Here is an 18,677-nt window from a genome sequence, read left to right as displayed (position 1 = left end):
AATTTAAAATCTCACGAGGTTTTAAAAATAGCAACATTAAATATTAATGTAGGATTTGTAAAAATTATTATTTTTATTTTTATATGGAAAAATATGTTAAATATTTGCACCGCATTACTCTCATCTAAAAACATGTGGGAATAAGTTAACAGCCTATTCCCACTATATATTGATTGTATCATGACTATCCATACTAGTTGTGAAATAATGAAGCAACACAAAGTAAGAAATAAGGAAATTAAGATATGTTTTCCGTAAAAAAAAAAAAAGGAAAAGAAAATTAAGATATTTTTAAAATAAATTTTGTTGTGTTCACATGGATATATAGTTTTAAATTATAACCATATATTTTACTCAATATAAATTTGTGAGTTACCTCACACTCTATTGCACTACTCTATATATTTTATTTGTCGAAACAAACTAGTCTTTACCTTTTAGTAACTTTTGTTTAAGAATCATCCATGGATTTTTACGCTTGCTTCGAATGTCCTCGTACCTTCGAAACTTTACGCGGTTTGCAAGTCCATCAAGGTAGTCAACATAAAACAAAATGTGACAAATGTGGAAAAATATTCTCATCCCCTCAAGTTTGTGATCGTCATAAAAGGGTTGATCATCATCCACCACCACATCCACCATCTGTTGCAGACAATAACGTGGCTAATCGTAACTGATTTTGAGGGATTGTCTTTGAAGATATATTGAAGAACGGTCCAAGCAAGCTTTAGTTATATTTTGAAATAATTATTTAATCATTTTTATTTATTAGTTTAGGGTTTTAACTTATTTTTAGGATATTTATATTATTTATAAGATTTAGTTTGTCCACTATATGTTATTCTTAGCCAATATTAGACTAATATTAATGGTGGATGTATGAATAAATCAAATAAATTATTCATAAATTTTGTTTTACGTCCTAGTAATTTAAATTTTTATGCTTTGTTATTTTGAATGACTTGAGAGCTAAAGTGGTTGATTAAAAAGTTTCATAAACTTCAATTTAGAGTTTCTCTGTTTGCACACGTGATAAAAATAGTAACAAGAAACAAACTATTGCTTCTCAAAAAATTGAGAATGGCAGCAACATATAATCAACCAATCAACCAACCAAATTAACGAACAAAACACACAAGTTAAAGACACTAGCTAAAACATAAAGCTTTACAAATTAAACATCTATATAAATATTTCTAATTTTATTTGATGATCCACACCGGTAATAAGAATAATATAAAACATCAAAGACAACGACTAGTAGAAGAAATATTCATGCATACAACTCGGTGACGATTAGGGATTGGAATAGGTTAGGCCGAGCTTGATTTTATTAACTAATTTAAACACTCCTGCGAAATTCGCACGGGTCCATTGGCTTTTATTCGATATTTAAGTTTGTCATTATTATAATGTTGAAATTTTATTTATAATAAAATATTTAAAAATTTGTGATATAATATTGTTAAAATATAAGTGAAACCATTATGTTTTTTTTTGTAAAACTTATTAAATGAATAAATTTGATTATATTTATCAATGACAAATATTTATCCAATTTTTATGTATAAGTTACAAATAATAATAATCCCGTGTATATTTCTTAATAAAAAAAATTAGAAATTTGATTAAGAACATTTAATAGTAATTACCTTTTATTAAAGTAAAACAAAACTTTATTATTATTATTATTATTATTATTATTTTTTTTTTTATTATTATTAGTAAATTTGGTAACAATATTGTTTATGCTATTTTTATGAAAAATATTGTTTATGATTCTATTTTTATATTACTATTTTTATGTGTATTTATCTTATTTTTTTCTATAAATTTTTGTAATAAACTTTATAAAAAAATATTAGTATTAATGTAGTATATAATTTTATAAAATATTTGTTTATTTTATATGACAAATCCGTTAAATATTTGCACCTCTATCAACATGATATAATAAAATTTAAAATCTCACGAGGTTTTAAAAATAGCAACATTAAATATTAATGTAGGATTTGTAAAAATTATTATTTTTATTTTTATATGGAAAAATATGTTAAATATTTGCACCGCATTACTCTCATCTAAAAACATGTGGGAATAAGTTAACAGCCTATTCCCACTATATATTGATTGTATCATGACTATCCATACTAGTTGTGAAATAATGAAGCAACACAAAGTAAGAAATAAGGAAATTAAGATATGTTTTCCGTAAAAAAAAAAAAGGAAAAGAAAATTAAGATATTTTTAAAATAAATTTTGTTGTGTTCACATGGATATATAGTTTTAAATTATAACCATATATTTTACTCAATATAAATTTGTGAGTTACCTCACACTCTATTGCACTACTCTATATATTTTATTTGTCGAAACAAACTAGTCTTTACCTTTTAGTAACTTTTGTTTAAGAATCATCCATGGATTTTTACGCTTGCTTCGAATGTCCTCGTACCTTCGAAACTTTACGCGGTTTGCAAGTCCATCAAGGTAGTCAACATAAAACAAAATGTGACAAATGTGGAAAAATATTCTCATCCCCTCAAGTTTGTGATCGTCATAAAAGGGTTGATCATCATCCACCACCACATCCACCATCTGTTGCAGACAATAACGTGGCTAATCGTAACTGATTTTGAGGGATTGTCTTTGAAGATATATTGAAGAACGGTCCAAGCAAGCTTTAGTTATATTTTGAAATAATTATTTAATCATTTTTATTTATTAGTTTAGGGTTTTAACTTATTTTTAGGATATTTATATTATTTATAAGATTTAGTTTGTCCACTATATGTTATTCTTAGCCAATATTAGACTAATATTAATGGTGGATGTATGAATAAATCAAATAAATTATTCATAAATTTTGTTTTACGTCCTAGTAATTTAAATTTTTATGCTTTGTTATTTTGAATGACTTGAGAGCTAAAGTGGTTGATTAAAAAGTTTCATAAACTTCAATTTAGAGTTTCTCTGTTTGCACACGTGATAAAAATAGTAACAAGAAACAAACTATTGCTTCTCAAAAAATTGAGAATGGCAGCAACATATAATCAACCAATCAACCAACCAAATTAACGAACAAAACACACAAGTTAAAGACACTAGCTAAAACATAAAGCTTTACAAATTAAACATCTATATAAATATTTCTAATTTTATTTGATGATCCACACCGGTAATAAGAATAATATAAAACATCAAAGACAACGACTAGTAGAAGAAATATTCATGCATACAACTCGGTGACGATTAGGGATTGGAATAGGTTAGGCCGAGCTTGATTTTATTAACTAATTTAAACACTCCTGCGAAATTCGCACGGGTCCATTGACTTTTATTCGATATTTAAGTTTGTCATTATTATAATGTTGAAATTTTATTTATAATAAAATATTTAAAAATTTGTGATATAATATTGTTAAAATATAAGTGAAACCATTATGTTTTTTTTTGTAAAACTTATTAAATGAATAAATTTGATTATATTTATCAATGACAAATATTTATCCAATTTTTATGTATAAGTTACAAATAATAATAATCCCGTGTATATTTCTTAATAAAAAAAATTAGAAATTTGATTAAGAACATTTAATAGTAATTACCTTTTATTAAAGTAAAACAAAACTTTATTATTATTATTATTATTATTATTATTATTTTTTATTATTATTATTAGTAAATTTGGTAACAATATTGTTTATGCTATTTTTATGAAAAATATTGTTTATGATTCTATTTTTATATTACTATTTTTATGTGTATTTATCTTATTTTTTTCTATAAATTTTTGTAATAAACTTTATAAAAAAATATTAGTATTAATGTAGTATATAATTTTATAAAATATTTGTTTATTTTATATGACAAATCCGTTAAATATTTGCACCTCTATCAACATGATATAATAAAATTTAAAATCTCACGAGGTTTTAAAAATAGCAACATTAAATATTAATGTAGGATTTGTAAAAATTATTATTTTTATTTTTATATGGAAAAATATGTTAAATATTTGCACCGCATTACTCTCATCTAAAAACATGTGGGAATAAGTTAACAGCCTATTCCCACTATATATTGATTGTATCATGACTATCCATACTAGTTGTGAAATAATGAAGCAACACAAAGTAAGAAATAAGGAAATTAAGATATGCTTTCCGTAAAAAAAAAAAAGGAAAAGAAAATTAAGATATTTTTAAAATAAATTTTGTTGTGTTCACATGGATATATAGTTTTAAATTATAACCATATATTTTACTCAATATAAATTTGTGAGTTACCTCACACTCTATTGCACTACTCTATATATTTTATTTGTCGAAACAAACTAGTCTTTACCTTTTAGTAACTTTTGTTTAAGAATCATCCATGGATTTTTACGCTTGCTTCGAATGTCCTCGTACCTTCGAAACTTTACGCGGTTTGCAAGTCCATCAAGGTAGTCAACATAAAACAAAATGTGACAAATGTGGAAAAATATTCTCATCCCCTCAAGTTTGTGATCGTCATAAAAGGGTTGATCATCATCCACCACCACATCCACCATCTGTTGCAGACAATAACGTGGCTAATCGTAACTGATTTTGAGGGATTGTCTTTGAAGATATATTGAAGAACGGTCCAAGCAAGCTTTAGTTATATTTTGAAATAATTATATAATCATTTTTATTTATTAGTTTAGGGTTTTAACTTATTTTTAGGATATTTATATTATTTATAAGATTTAGTTTGTCCACTATATGTTATTCTTAGCCAATATTAGACTAATATTAATGGTGGATGTATGAATAAATCAAATAAATTATTCATAAATTTTGTTTTACGTCCTAGTAATTTAAATTTTTATGCTTTGTTATTTTGAATGACTTGAGAGCTAAAGTGGTTGATTAAAAAGTTTCATAAACTTCAATTTAGAGTTTCTCTGTTTGCACACGTGATAAAAATAGTAAAAAGAAACAAACTATTGCTTCTCAAAAAATTGAGAATGGCAGCAACATATAATCAACCAATCAACCAACCAAATTAACGAACAAAACACACAAGTTAAAGACACTAGCTAAAACATAAAGCTTTACAAATTAAACATCTATATAAATATTTCTAATTTTATTTGATGATCCACACCGGTAATAAGAATAATATAAAACATCAAAGACAACGACTAGTAGAAGAAATATTCATGCATACAACTCGGTGACGATTAGGGATTGGAATAGGTTAGGCCGAGCTTGATTTTATTAACTAATTTAAACACTCCTGCGAAATTCGCACGGGTCCATTGACTTTTATTCGATATTTAAGTTTGTCATTATTATAATGTTGAAATTTTAATTATAATAAAATATTTAAAAATTTGTGATATAATATTGTTAAAATATAAGTGAAACCATTATGTTTTTTTTTGTAAAACTTATTAAATGAATAAATTTGATTATATTTATCAATGACAAATATTTATCCAATTTTTATGTATAAGTTACAAATAATAATAATCCCGTGTATATTTCTTAATAAAAAAAATTAGAAATTTGATTAAGAACATTTAATAGTAATTACCTTTTATTAAAGTAAAACAAAACTTTATTATTATTATTATTATTATTATTATTATTATTTTTTTATTATTATTAGTAAATTTGGTAACAATATTGTTTATGCTATTTTTATGAAAAATATTGTTTATGATTCTATTTTTATATTACTATTTTTATGTGTATTAATCTTATTTTTTTCTATAAATTTTTGTAAGAAACTTTATAAAAAAATATTAGTATTAATGTAGTATATAATTTTATAAAATATTTGTTTATTTTATATGACAAATCCGTTAAATATTTGCACCTCTATCAACATGATATAATAAAATTTAAAATCTCACGAGGTTTTAAAAATAGCAACATTAAATATTAATGTAGGATTTGTAAAAATTATTATTTTTATTTTTATATGGAAAAATATGTTAAATATTTGCACCGCATTACTCTCATCTAAAAACATGTGGGAATAAGTTAACAGCCTATTCCCACTATATATTGATTGTATCATGACTATCCATACTAGTTGTGAAATAATGAAGCAACACAAAGTAAGAAATAAGGAAATTAAGATATGTTTTCCGTAAAAAAAAAAAAGGAAAAGAAAATTAAGATATTTTTAAAATAAATTTTGTTGTGTTCACATGGATATATAGTTTTAAATTATAACCATATATTTTACTCAATATAAATTTGTGAGTTACCTCACACTCTATTGCACTACTCTATATATTTTATTTGTCGAAACAAACTAGTCTTTACCTTTTAGTAACTTTTGTTTAAGAATCATCCATGGATTTTTACGCTTGCTTCGAATGTCCTCGTACCTTCGAAACTTTACGCGGTTTGCAAGTCCATCAAGGTAGTCAACATAAAACAAAATGTGACAAATGTGGAAAAATATTCTCATCCCCTCAAGTTTGTGATCGTCATAAAAGGGTTGATCATCATCCACCACCACATCCACCATCTGTTGCAGACAATAACGTGGCTAATCGTAACTAATTTTGAGGGATTGTCTTTGAAGATATATTGAAGAACGGTCCAACCAAGCTTTAGTTATATTTTGAAATAATTATTTAATCATTTTTATTTATTAGTTTAGGGTTTTAACTTATTTTTAAGATATTTACATTATTTATAAGATTTAGTTTGTCCACTATATGTTATTCTTAGCCAATATTAGACTAATATTAATGGTGGATGTATGAATAAATCAAATAAATTATTCATAAATTTTGTTTTACGTCCTAGTAATTTAAATTTTTATGCTTTGTTATTTTGAATGACTTGAGAGCTAAAGTGGTTGATTAAAAAGTTTCATAAACTTCAATTTAGAGTTTCTCTGTTTGCACACGTGATAAAAATAGTAACAAGAAACAAACTATTGCTTCTCAAAAAATTGAGAATGGCAGCAACATATAATCAAACAATCAACCAACCAAATTAACGAACAAAACACACAAGTTAAAGACACTAGCTAAAACATATAGCTTTACAAATTAAACATCTATATAAATATTTCTAATTTTATTTGATGATCCACACCGGTAACAAGAATAATATAAAACGTCAAAGACAACGACTAGTAGAAGAAATATTCATGCAGACAACTCGGTGACGGTTAGGGATTGGAATAGGTTAGGCCGAACTAGATTTTATTAACTAGTTTAAAGACTCCTGCGAAATTCGCACGGGTCCATTGACTTTTATTCAATATTTAAGTTTGTCATTATTATAATGTTTAAATTTAATTTATATTAAAATATTTAAAAATTTGTGATATAATATTGGTAAAATATAAGTGAAACCATTATGTTTTTTTTGTAAAACTTATTAAATGAATAAATTTGATTATATTTATCAATGACAAATATTTATCCAATTTTTATGTATAAGTTACAAATAATAATAATTCCGTGTACATTTCTTAATAAAAAAATTAAAAATTTGATTAAGAACATTTAATAGTAATTACCTTTATTAAAGTAAAACAAAACTTTATTATTATTATTATTATTTTATTATTATTACTAGTAAATTTGGTAACAATATTGTTTATGCTATTTTTATGAAAAATATTGTTTATGATTCTATTTTTATATTACTATTTTTATGTGTATTTATCTTATTTTTTCTATAAATTTTTGTAATAAACTTTATATAAAAATATTAGTATTAATGTAGTATATAATTTTATAAAATATTTGTTTATTTTATATGACAAATCCGTTAAATATTTTCACCTCTATCAACATGATATAATAAAATTTAAAATCTCACGAGGTTTTAAAAATAGCAACATTAAATATTAATGTATGATTTGTAAAAATTATTATTTTTATTTTATATGGAAAAATATGTTAAATATTTGCACCGCATTACTCTCATCTAAAAACATGTGGGAATAAGTTAACAACCTATTCTCACTATATATTGATTGTATCATGACTATCCATACTAGTTGTGAAATAATGAAGCAACACAAAGTAAGAAATAAGGAAATTAAGATATGTTATACGTAAAAAAAAAAAAAAAGGAAAAGAAAATTAAGATATTTTTAAAATAAATTTTGTTGTGTTCACATGGATATATAGTTTTAAATTATAACCATATATTTTACTGAATATAAATTTGTGAGTTACCTCACACTCTATTGCACTACTCTGTATATTTTATTTGTCGAATAAACTAGTCTTTATCTTTTAGTAACTTTTCTTTACGCTTGCTTTGATTGTGGTGAAACCTTCAAAACTTTACTTCGTTTGTGTAACAGCCCCCGTGCCCCATCATGGCGATCCCGGTGCTTTACCTCACGATCTTCTCTATCCCCCTCACTAGTAGAGTTTTTGCCTTCCGTGGGAATCGAACCACGTACCCTGGGGTTCAAATACGTGTTCAATCCATTCCCACTACCAATTGGGCTACGTAGCTCAATTGGTAGTGAGAATGGATTGAACATGTACTTGAACCCCAGGGTACATGGTTCGATTCCCACGGAAGGCAAAAACTCCACTAGAGAGGGGGGTGGAGAAGATCGTGAGGTAAAGCACCGGGATCGCCAAGATTGGGCCCAGGGGCTGTTACAGTTTGCAGATCCATGAATGTTGTCGGCATAAAATACGATATGATGAATGTGGAGAAATATTCTCATCTCCTGAAGTTTATGGCCCTAAATAAATGGTCTTTTTCTGTAGTGTCTACCGCAGACAACAACGTGGCTAATCGTCACTGATTTTGAGGAATTATCTATGAAGATATATTGGAGAACTGCCCAAGCAAACATTAGTTATACTAATTTTGAAATAATTATTTAATCATTTTTATTTATTAGTTTAGGGTTTAACTTAATTTTAGAGATTTATATTATTTCTAAGATTTAGTTTCTCCACTATATGTTACTCTTAGCCAACATTAAACTAATATTAATGCTTTATTATTTTGAATGACTTGAAAGCTAAAGTGATTGATTAAATAAGTTTCATAAATTAATTTGTTATAATATATATATATATATATATATATATATATATATATATAGTCAGGATTCGTTGACACCAACTAGTTTGACACCAAATGTTACACCTCTCAATAACATTTTAACCGATATAAATTTTATAAAATCCACCTTTGGATTGAAAGTTTACATCATATAGATCATTTGTGTAAAATTTCAGACAAATCCAAAATCATTTGATATGCTATTGAGACACATAAAGATTAACGGCATTTAAAAAAATACAAAAACCGTTAATTTTGATGTATCTCAATAACATATCAAATGATTTTGGATTTATTTGAAATTTTACACAAATGATCTATATGATGTAAACTTTCAATCCAACGGTGGATTTTATAAAATTTATATCGGTTAAAACATTATTGAGAGGTGTAACATTTGGTGTCAAACTAGTTGGTGTCAACGGATCCTGACTCATATATATATATATATATATATATATAAGTCTGGCCAGTTAACCAACTTAAAAATATGGAGCAAGTTAGCAAGCCAATTTCTACTTACTTTTCACCAAAATAGCAATTATACTTGTTTTAGCTTTTTTGTTCATTCATTTTAATTTGATTGTTTATTTGTTTATTCCACGCACTAAAGGATTTATTGGTATTGTTTTTTCGGATTCACAACAATAATTTAAATTAGTTTTGAATAAAGTATAATTTCATTTATTTCATTTATTTTGTTAGAACAAAAACATGACAAACCATTTTATTATTTTCTTCATCTTTTTCAACTTTTTCCCTCCGGATTTCCCGGGATAAAATCCGGTGAAAAATATATACATGTTTTTTTTATATTAAATATAGTTTCATGCAATATTTTAAAGTTTCATGCCGATTTGTTAGTAAGAAAATTCATAAGAAACGGTATATATTTTGTATTAAAATTAGTAAAAGACCCGGACATTTGTATGGATCGTGTAAAATAATGATAACTGTTGAAATTTAGGGAATTTATGTGAAAGAATAGGAGAAAATAATAAGGAACAATAAAATATTATTGATGATGATGACAATAACCCTAATTACAATATTTACATTGATAAAATAGTATGATTACCTTGATATTTATAATCAAGTGAATAAACTTAAATCTAAACTAAATCCTTTATTATAGGGCTAAGAATAAACAAACTAAATCGAGATATTTTCTCAACAAATAATATTATAATATTTTTTATTCTAACAATAACGTTAAATTTCAAACCAAAATTAAAGAAATGGATTTGAATGACATCAAGAACAAAAATTAAATCTCATGTGAAATGGAACACTACGCACATTACTTTTTATTGATTCTTAAAACAATTTCAAATTGGTACCATGAATCTACTATATAAGAAAAGAAAGTACCTATGAAATTCCTAATTTACCCCTTTTTCATTTTTTGACACATAATCAATTCAGGGTTATTTTGTGTCTTTATTAAAAAACGTTAGTAGAAAAATGCTAAAAAATTTCTTAGTAGGAATCGAACCCTTAACCTTTTACTTACAATTCTTATTAGATTTACCACTAAGCCATATGAATTAATTTGTTATATTTTTGGAACCAACATATAATCAACATGAGTTAAGTTAAAAGAAGAAAGGGGAAGTGTTTAATAAAAATTGCCAGTTACCTCAAGAGGATTATTCTCTACAGTTGCGCGTGAATGATACATTTAGTTTTTTAAAAAAAAAACAGTAAAAATTAAATACAAAGTTGAAAATAGTTGAAAAATAAATGACATTTTTTAGAAGTTTTTTTTTTTAAAGATTTTTTGTTTTTGATATAAGGACTAATATTTTTTTTAACAAACCAAAATGAGATATATTAACATAGAAAACCTCCCCAACACAAGACGTACCGAGGTAGACTACAAAAGTTTACAAAGAGTCAGAGAAACAAAACCATAAACAAATCACACAAGAAAGATATGACTTTCATTCTTATGAGATTTTTCTATGCGGAAGAAAATTATTGGAGAAAAAAAAGGACTAAAATATTATGTTGCCTATTTTTTTTAAATAATTTTACGGGTTATATTCAAATTAATATGGGAACCTAATTTTTTTGGATATATCTACGGGTCTTATATTTTTACTCATATATTAGTAAAGTTGTTTATTTTTTTTTTATAATTTTACAAGTTATAGTCATATATTAATATGGGGACATAATCTTTCGTATGAATTCTACGGGACCTATATTTTTCTTTTTTTTTTAGACTAACAACAAACAATATTCATTTATTCAAGTAAGTAGAGTACGTGTGAATCTGCACTGAATCTGAATCGGAGCAAATTTGCAATCTGAACAAAACAAACATTGTACTACAACGGAATTAAACTGGACACCGTACCAAGACGCGAACTGAAGACTAAAAAACTCTGCACTAAGACGGGATTAAAACAACATCAGACAGGAACAACAAAAGAAAACTCAAATGAAACATAAGAATGTGTGAAAAATCACTGATTTAAATAAAAAAAAATATAAAACAATCAAAAAGGGGTGATTTTAGATCAAAATTGATCCAAAATCACCCTCATTGAAAGATGAACAAGAATAAAAAGCAAAAAGTAGGGTTTCTATGTTGTTGTTGTGGGGCGGCTATGAAAAAGCAAAAAGTTGCATATGTTTTTCCTCTTATTAATAAGATTTCATGTTCTTTAATAATTTATGTAGGACTATATATATTTATACTCATCAATTAATAAGATAACCTTTTTTTTTAATTTGTACGAGACTTATAATTTTAATCATATATTAATAAAGTTGTTTATTTTTTTATAATTTTACGGGTTATACTAGATCAAATATTAATACAAGGACCTAATTATTTTGTTCATTTTTACGAGCCATGTTTTTTTTTTATTAATATATTAATAAGGTTGCTCATTCTTGACATATATTTATACTCATGCATTAACAGAAGGATATAATCTTTTGTGTGATTTCTGCGGTGCCTGTGTTTTTTTTTTTGAACAAACTAAAATGAATTTTATTATTAATAATGAGTCCTGATTGACACAAGGTGTGCCAAACAAAAAACAACAGTTTATATCATACACGTACGCAGGGCCTATGTTTTTACTCTTATTAATAAAATTTACAGTTTTTAACTATTTTTTGTGAACTTAAATTTATACTCATATATTAATATACGATAACCTGATCTTCTATGTGGTTTATGCGGGACCTATGTTTTTTACTCATATTAATACGATTAATACGTTTGTCTGTTCTTTTATAACATATACGGAACCTATGAAATACTCATATATTAATATGGAAACTTTTTTTTGTGATTTATACGGGGCTTATACTTTTATTTATATATTAATTAAGTTGCCTATTTTGTTTTACAATTTTACGGGTTATACTCATATTTAATACGGTGACCTAATTATTTTGATGATTTTTGTGAGACCTATATTTTCACTAACATATTAACAAGGTTACCTATTTTTAATAATTTTAAAAGGATATATTTATACTCATATATTTAATACAGAGACCTAATTTTTTGGTGATTTTTACAAGGCCTGTGTTTTTACTAATATATTAATAAGGTAACCTATTTTTCCATAATTTCTACATTATCATTTATATTCAAATATTAATACGGAGACATAAGGTTTTTTTGTGATAGTTTTACCATTGTTCTTTTTATATTTTTTTACCAAATATTATATCTATCTATTTTTTTTAATCTTTTAATTTACTTCCCAATAAATTACTATTTTATGTTATCAAGTGAAGTTTTCAATTTTTTACTATTTTTTTTAGACCTATATTTATAATTATATATTAATACGAGATCCTAATCTTTTGTGTGATTTCTGGGGACCTATGTGTTTTTTTTTTTGGTACATGGGGACCTATGTGTTTTACTCATATTAATAAGTTTGCCCATTCTTTTATAATATCTGCGGGACCTATATTTAAACTCATATATTAATATGGAAACTTTTTTGTTTGTGTGGTTTCTACGGGACTTATACTTTTAATTATATATTAATTAAGTTGTTTGAAACAAAAATAAAATAAAAATTAAGTTGGCTATTTTTTTTACAATTTTTCTGGTTATACTCATATTTAATACGATGACCTAATTATTTTGATGACTGTGGCGAGACCTATCCTATATTTTCACTAACATTTTAATATGATTGCCTATTTTTTAATAATTTTTAGGGACTATATTTATACTCATATATTAATACACGGACATAAGTTTTTTTTGTGATTTTTCAACACCTATGTTTTTACTAATATATTAATAAGATAGCCTATTTTTTTTCTTCATAATTTCTACATTATCTATATTTATATTTCTAAATTAATACGGAGACCTAAAGTTTTTTTGTGATGGTTTTACCATTGTTCTTTTTCTATTTTTTTTACCAAATATTATATCCTTTCATCTTACCAAGTGAGGAGCGGCAACGCCGCGACTCCCGTGCGGACGCACGGGTGTCCTGCTAGTGTTATATGAAGATAAAAAAAAAATTGGACAAAATTACACATAACAATTTTACCAAAATACATCATAAACATCAAATATAAAATCGTGCATATGCGCGTGTCTTTTATGATCATTCGTATGGATTAGTTTAAAATCCATTTGATCAATAGAGCTTTGAGCAAATGTACAAGACTACAAGTCACTTTAACTTCACACTTTTACATATATATCATATATCGTAAGGTATTAAATTTATGGGTCATCTAGCTTATAAACTGTTCAAACTTAACTCTTCTAATTAAAACGAGATTTTAACTTACACTTGATAGATCTATTTTTAGAAGAATACGTAACAATATTTTAATCACTCAATTGCCACATCACTAGGCTTTCTTAATATGACGAGGGAAATTGATGTTTTTTTTTATTGGACAATCGTATAAAACCTAAAATTATATTTTATAGCATCACTTATCCATCTCAGCAAATGTACCTGTACATATACAGAAGTGTGTAATGAAGAATTCACCTAAACTCTTCATTCTTACATTCATACGCAAAATCCACCTTTCTTTTGCATCTTTAACTTAACTCCCTTGTTCTTCAAGTTACCATACGCCATCCATGGCTGCTTCAATCTCGTTGACTTTACACCCCTCCCTCGAAAACCGTTCCATCCCCATTATTCTATTCCTTCTGCTCTCCTCACCCACCTGGATTCTCGCCTTTTCCCTTTGCGTGTTCTTCAAAAAGGTTCAACTTCTCATCACGTTCATACCATGAATCACCCTTTACTACAACTGGGGTAGGTACTGTTCTTTCATTTCTTAGAGACATTTTTTGAGCTTTTCTCAATTTATCTTCATTTGGGTAGTTTTCATTTTGTTCAAGTTTGGTTCTTTGCACATGTTCACGCTTTGGATTCTGTGCACAAGCAGTAAGAATTCTGTTTTTTTTTTTTGTTGTTGTTGGATTTGAGATGCTATTCTAGTGTTCTGTTTTATTAATCATGATGTTTTTTGTTCTAGTGACTAAATTTAGGTGTAGTTCTTAACTTCTTATGATGCTTTTTTTGTTTTGTTGAGAAATTACTTAAATTGGCCTATGAATTTGTACAGTTGTGTCAACTCAGTCTCCTCGATTATCAATATTTCAAAATGATCTCTGAAATCGCAAAATGTTAATGAAGTTTATCCGCCTACCTGGATATGTTATCAAAAGCATTCTTGACATCATTCACTTAGTTTCGAATTCATCCTATTAGTATTATCAATTTAGGGCCCGTTTGGATTGACGTATTTTTGAGCTTATGCGAAACAACTTATGCAAATAAATAAGCTTTTATGTATTATTATAAATTTTTCAGGTAGTTTATGAGAAAACAGCTTATAAAAATACAATTTTTGTTAGTGAAAACATATGAATTAACATAAAAGTTTATTTATTTGCATAAACTATTTTCATAAGCTAAAAAATAAGTCAAATCCAAACGGGCCCTTAATGTCATTCTAGAGCCTACAAATACTAACAGATGGACAATTTGATTAATATTTCGCAGTTTTAGGAATCACTTTGAAATACCGATAATGTGAGGAACTAAATTGATACAATGCTACAATTTGAATGATAAATTTGAGTATTTGTTGGAAAATGATCCTCCAAACCTATTAGGATCACCATGCACTCACTTGTTAGAATTTGATTAAGCTTCATACAACTTTCAAATTTTTCATGCCCTTGTAATGTGGCATTGGTAGTTTTTTTCTGTTTAAAGAATCAAAGTAGTTTTAGTGTGTATGTATGTTTTCATGGAATTTGATATCTTTTACTCTTCTAACATTTGTAAGAAGAATCTGTTCTATCTTTCTAATTTGTTTTAGTCTTAATTTTCCTAATTCTAGGTTTACGATATGTCGTCTGATTTTAAGTTAGACATTACTACTCAGAATGACTCTGAAGAGCCGCTGTTAAGCAACACTATAGCTTCAAACCTATCATTAGATGGAAAGAGTAAATCAGTGCTCACAACTTTCAATGGAATTCATGAGCATGGAAAGTTGTCGCCGACCAACTACGCAACAAATGCAGAGCGAAGAGCTTTGTATGATAGGTACAAAACAATCTTACCCTTGGCTTATTTCTATGTACTTGTGTTTTCCCCTTTGGCTTGTTTTTATTTCTATTGTGCTACTAGGAATTTGGCACAAATTTTGCCACTTTGAAATACTTTCCTCACTTTGCAATTTAATCTTCAAATTATACTCACATTGGATCATATATGTCAACGCTATCTTGCGATCGTGCTTATCTTGTTATTTCTTTGGACATTAACCTTTTACAAACAGATTTCTGAAAGGAAATAAAGCTACAACTGGTGATAATGGCAGTTTTCATGTTGATGAGGAGGAAAGGCATCGATTGCACGGATCAACTAAGAAGAAGTCTGCACTTATCTCCGGAACAGCTTATTGTATTTCATCTTGCAGCATGATAATGCTGAACAAAATTGTTTTATCAAGTTATGATTTCAATGCAGGCATATCATTGATGTTTTATCAAGTAAGTTAGTTTATGTTGTTATATTTGTCTTCTGAGAGTGCTAACTGATGACAAAAGGTTTTAATATGTGTTTGGCTTCATGTTAGGTAGAGTCAAAACTCAAAAGTGATTCCAGAATTGATTCTAACTCTAAGCTAAAATTTGTAGTTTTTGACTACAAACACAACTTTTACCGTCAAATTTAATGTTCAACTCAGTTTTATTCGAATGTACCCAAACATATACCACTTCACATTCAATTCACTTCATTGAAAAAATAAATTTTCAACACTGGAGAATCAAGCACGCACTAAGTGAACGTTCTGGATTGACTTTCTTTCTTGGAGCTTATTATGTAACCAAAATTAATCATTATGTGATCTTTGTTCTTGCATTTACTTTGCAGAACTTTATCAGTACTCTGGTTGTTGTTCTATTGGCTCTATGTGGCAGAATTTCCGTTGAAAAGCTCAATTGGAAGCTTGTTAGGGTCTGGTTGCCGGTAAATGTGATATTTATCGCCATGCTTGTCTCAGGCATGTATAGGTATAGAATAAACTTTACTTTTTATATATTTTCTATTAAGACCTGTGTAGATGTTGAACCTAATACCCTATTTTGATTTTTGAGATGTTCTACTTTAGAATTGTCATGCTGATACATCGTGCGGTTCTCCTATTTACACTTAATGTCTTCTTGTGCATTTTTTTTTTTTCAGTTTGAAATACATAAACATTGCAATGGTGACAATTCTCAAGAATGTGACTAATATCTTAACAGCAGTTGGAGAATTATATTTATTCCGTAAACGTCAGAGTTCCAAAGTGTGGACCGCAATGTTTGTGATGGTAAGTGACATTCTTGTATTTGCTTTTAATTTCTGACAAACTTGAGTTCATTTCATTGCTTATGATTATTGGCATTACTCCTTTTTTCGTGAAGTATTATTAGTCTACATGTGTTTTGAATTTTTGTTCCACTCTTTTATGTACTTTATACAGATTATCTCTGCTGTCAGTGGGGGTTTTACAGATCTCTCCTTTGATGCAGTCGGTTATGCTTGGCAGATTATGAATTGTGTTCTTACTGCAAGTTATTCGGTATGCATATTCAGTCCTTGTTTTCTTTCCATATTGTGTAAGAGGCTTCTCAGTTTGTTAATGAGATCGATAATTGTAAAATTGGAACCATTTTTGGGAGAAAATATCAATTATGTCCGATTTAATCTTTGATTGAATGACTTCTTTTCCACGGCAGCTTACCCTCAGGTGGGTTATGGACGAAGCGAAAAAGTCAACAAAATCTGGTTCACTTAATGAAGTGTCAATGGTGTTGCTCAACAATTTATTATCTTTACCTTTTGCCATCATCATGATATTCCTATTTGGCGAGTGGGATTATGTAATACATGCGTGAGTGAGAATATGTTTCTTTCGTTTTGAAATTCAACGAAACCTTCTTCATTCTCACCGTCTTTTTTTGTTTTGGTATCCAGCGACGTAGTTAAACTGCCGGCATTCTGGGTTGTTGCAACCGCTAGTGGACTGATCGGACTTTCCATCAGCTTTACCTCAATGTGGTTCTTACATCAAACTAGTCCTACAACATACAGGTAGTTTTTTCAAGTTCAATACAAAGATTCTTTGTGAGCCAAGCTTTACCAAATTTCTAATATTAACTTATATTATGACCGTTTAGAAAACAAATTGAACCGAAAGTATGGCTGTTAAAAAACCAAAATCTGAACTAAGCAATTAAACTGAACTGAACCGCGCCGAAAAGAACTGAACTGTGATGGATAGTTCACGAACTAATCCTTGAACTAACCATCACAGTTCATTTTGGTTCGGTTTAACGATTCGGTTCTAATTTTGGTATTTTTTTAACAGTCCTAGAAACTGCTAAAGAAATGCATTGCATTTAACTAAGTTTTAACCGTGTCAGTTATTTATTTATGTTTTCAGTTCTTTTCCTGGCTTCCAATGTCTCAATTTGTGTCTATATTACAGTCTTGTAGGTTCCTTAAACAAGATTCCAATCTCTATTGCTGGCATTTTAGTTTTCAAAGTTCCTCTGAGTGTATCAAATTTATTCAGCATTTTATTTGGTAATTCATCAGAACCACTCAACACTTTTTCTTCCTATTTTTTTTGTTTGATGGTATCTTTATTTATCTTAATATTTCATACTGCATACTATTTTCAGGTCTCTTTGCTGGTATATTATTTGCAAGAGCCAAGATGTCTTAAACCAGAAGCAATCACAGTAATAATAACCAATGAAGATGTGAGAATTAGTAATACATAAATGATAATTATATAGGCTTTTGTTTGAGCAATGCAAAATCATCTCTTATTTTAACTCATGATCCTAAAATGTGGAATAAGTATAGGATACACCTTCAAGGGAAGTATCAATTATGGAGATTTACTTTCATACATATGGTGAGGAATATCCACATATTTAATTTGTTATTAAAAGAAAAGAATATTTTATTTGTGGTTATAATTAGCAAGTGTAACTTCCAAAAATATAGGTAACGTTACGACTCGTGCGATAGCAACCGTATCTATGTTATTCTTAGCCAATATTAGACTAATATTAATGGTGGATGTATGAATAAA

The 18,677-nt window shown here is 27.4% G+C and overlaps 1 protein-coding gene across 3 annotated transcripts; it reads left to right on the top strand.

The window, feature by feature from the left end:
* The first annotated feature begins 14,081 nt into the window (after positions 1-14,081).
* Positions 14,082-18,677, top strand: LOC123916441 (GDP-mannose transporter GONST2-like). Of its 3 annotated transcripts, none has more exons than XM_045967903.1 (10): positions 14,082-14,320; positions 15,417-15,625; positions 15,903-16,074; positions 16,460-16,599; positions 16,772-16,901; positions 17,055-17,153; positions 17,311-17,465; positions 17,549-17,665; positions 18,063-18,160; positions 18,259-18,677. In XM_045967903.1, the coding sequence occupies exons 2-10, from the start codon at positions 15,426-15,428 to the stop codon at positions 18,300-18,302; spliced, it is 1,155 nt and encodes a 384-aa protein (XP_045823859.1). In that variant the 5' UTR covers positions 14,082-14,320; positions 15,417-15,425; the 3' UTR covers positions 18,303-18,677. The 3 variants fall into 3 exon arrangements, with proteins under 3 accessions (XP_045823859.1, XP_045823858.1, XP_045823857.1); XM_045967902.1 differs by having other exon boundaries at positions 15,861-16,074; positions 18,259-18,676; XM_045967901.1 differs by having other exon boundaries at positions 14,082-14,452; positions 15,861-16,074; positions 18,259-18,675.

This window comes from Trifolium pratense, linkage group LG3, assembly GCF_020283565.1.
Source record: "Trifolium pratense cultivar HEN17-A07 linkage group LG3, ARS_RC_1.1, whole genome shotgun sequence".
NCBI classification, from domain to species: domain Eukaryota; kingdom Viridiplantae; phylum Streptophyta; class Magnoliopsida; order Fabales; family Fabaceae; genus Trifolium; species Trifolium pratense.
The sequence above is the reverse complement of the archived record's forward strand: the minus strand, read 5'-3'. Positions and strand labels throughout refer to the sequence as shown.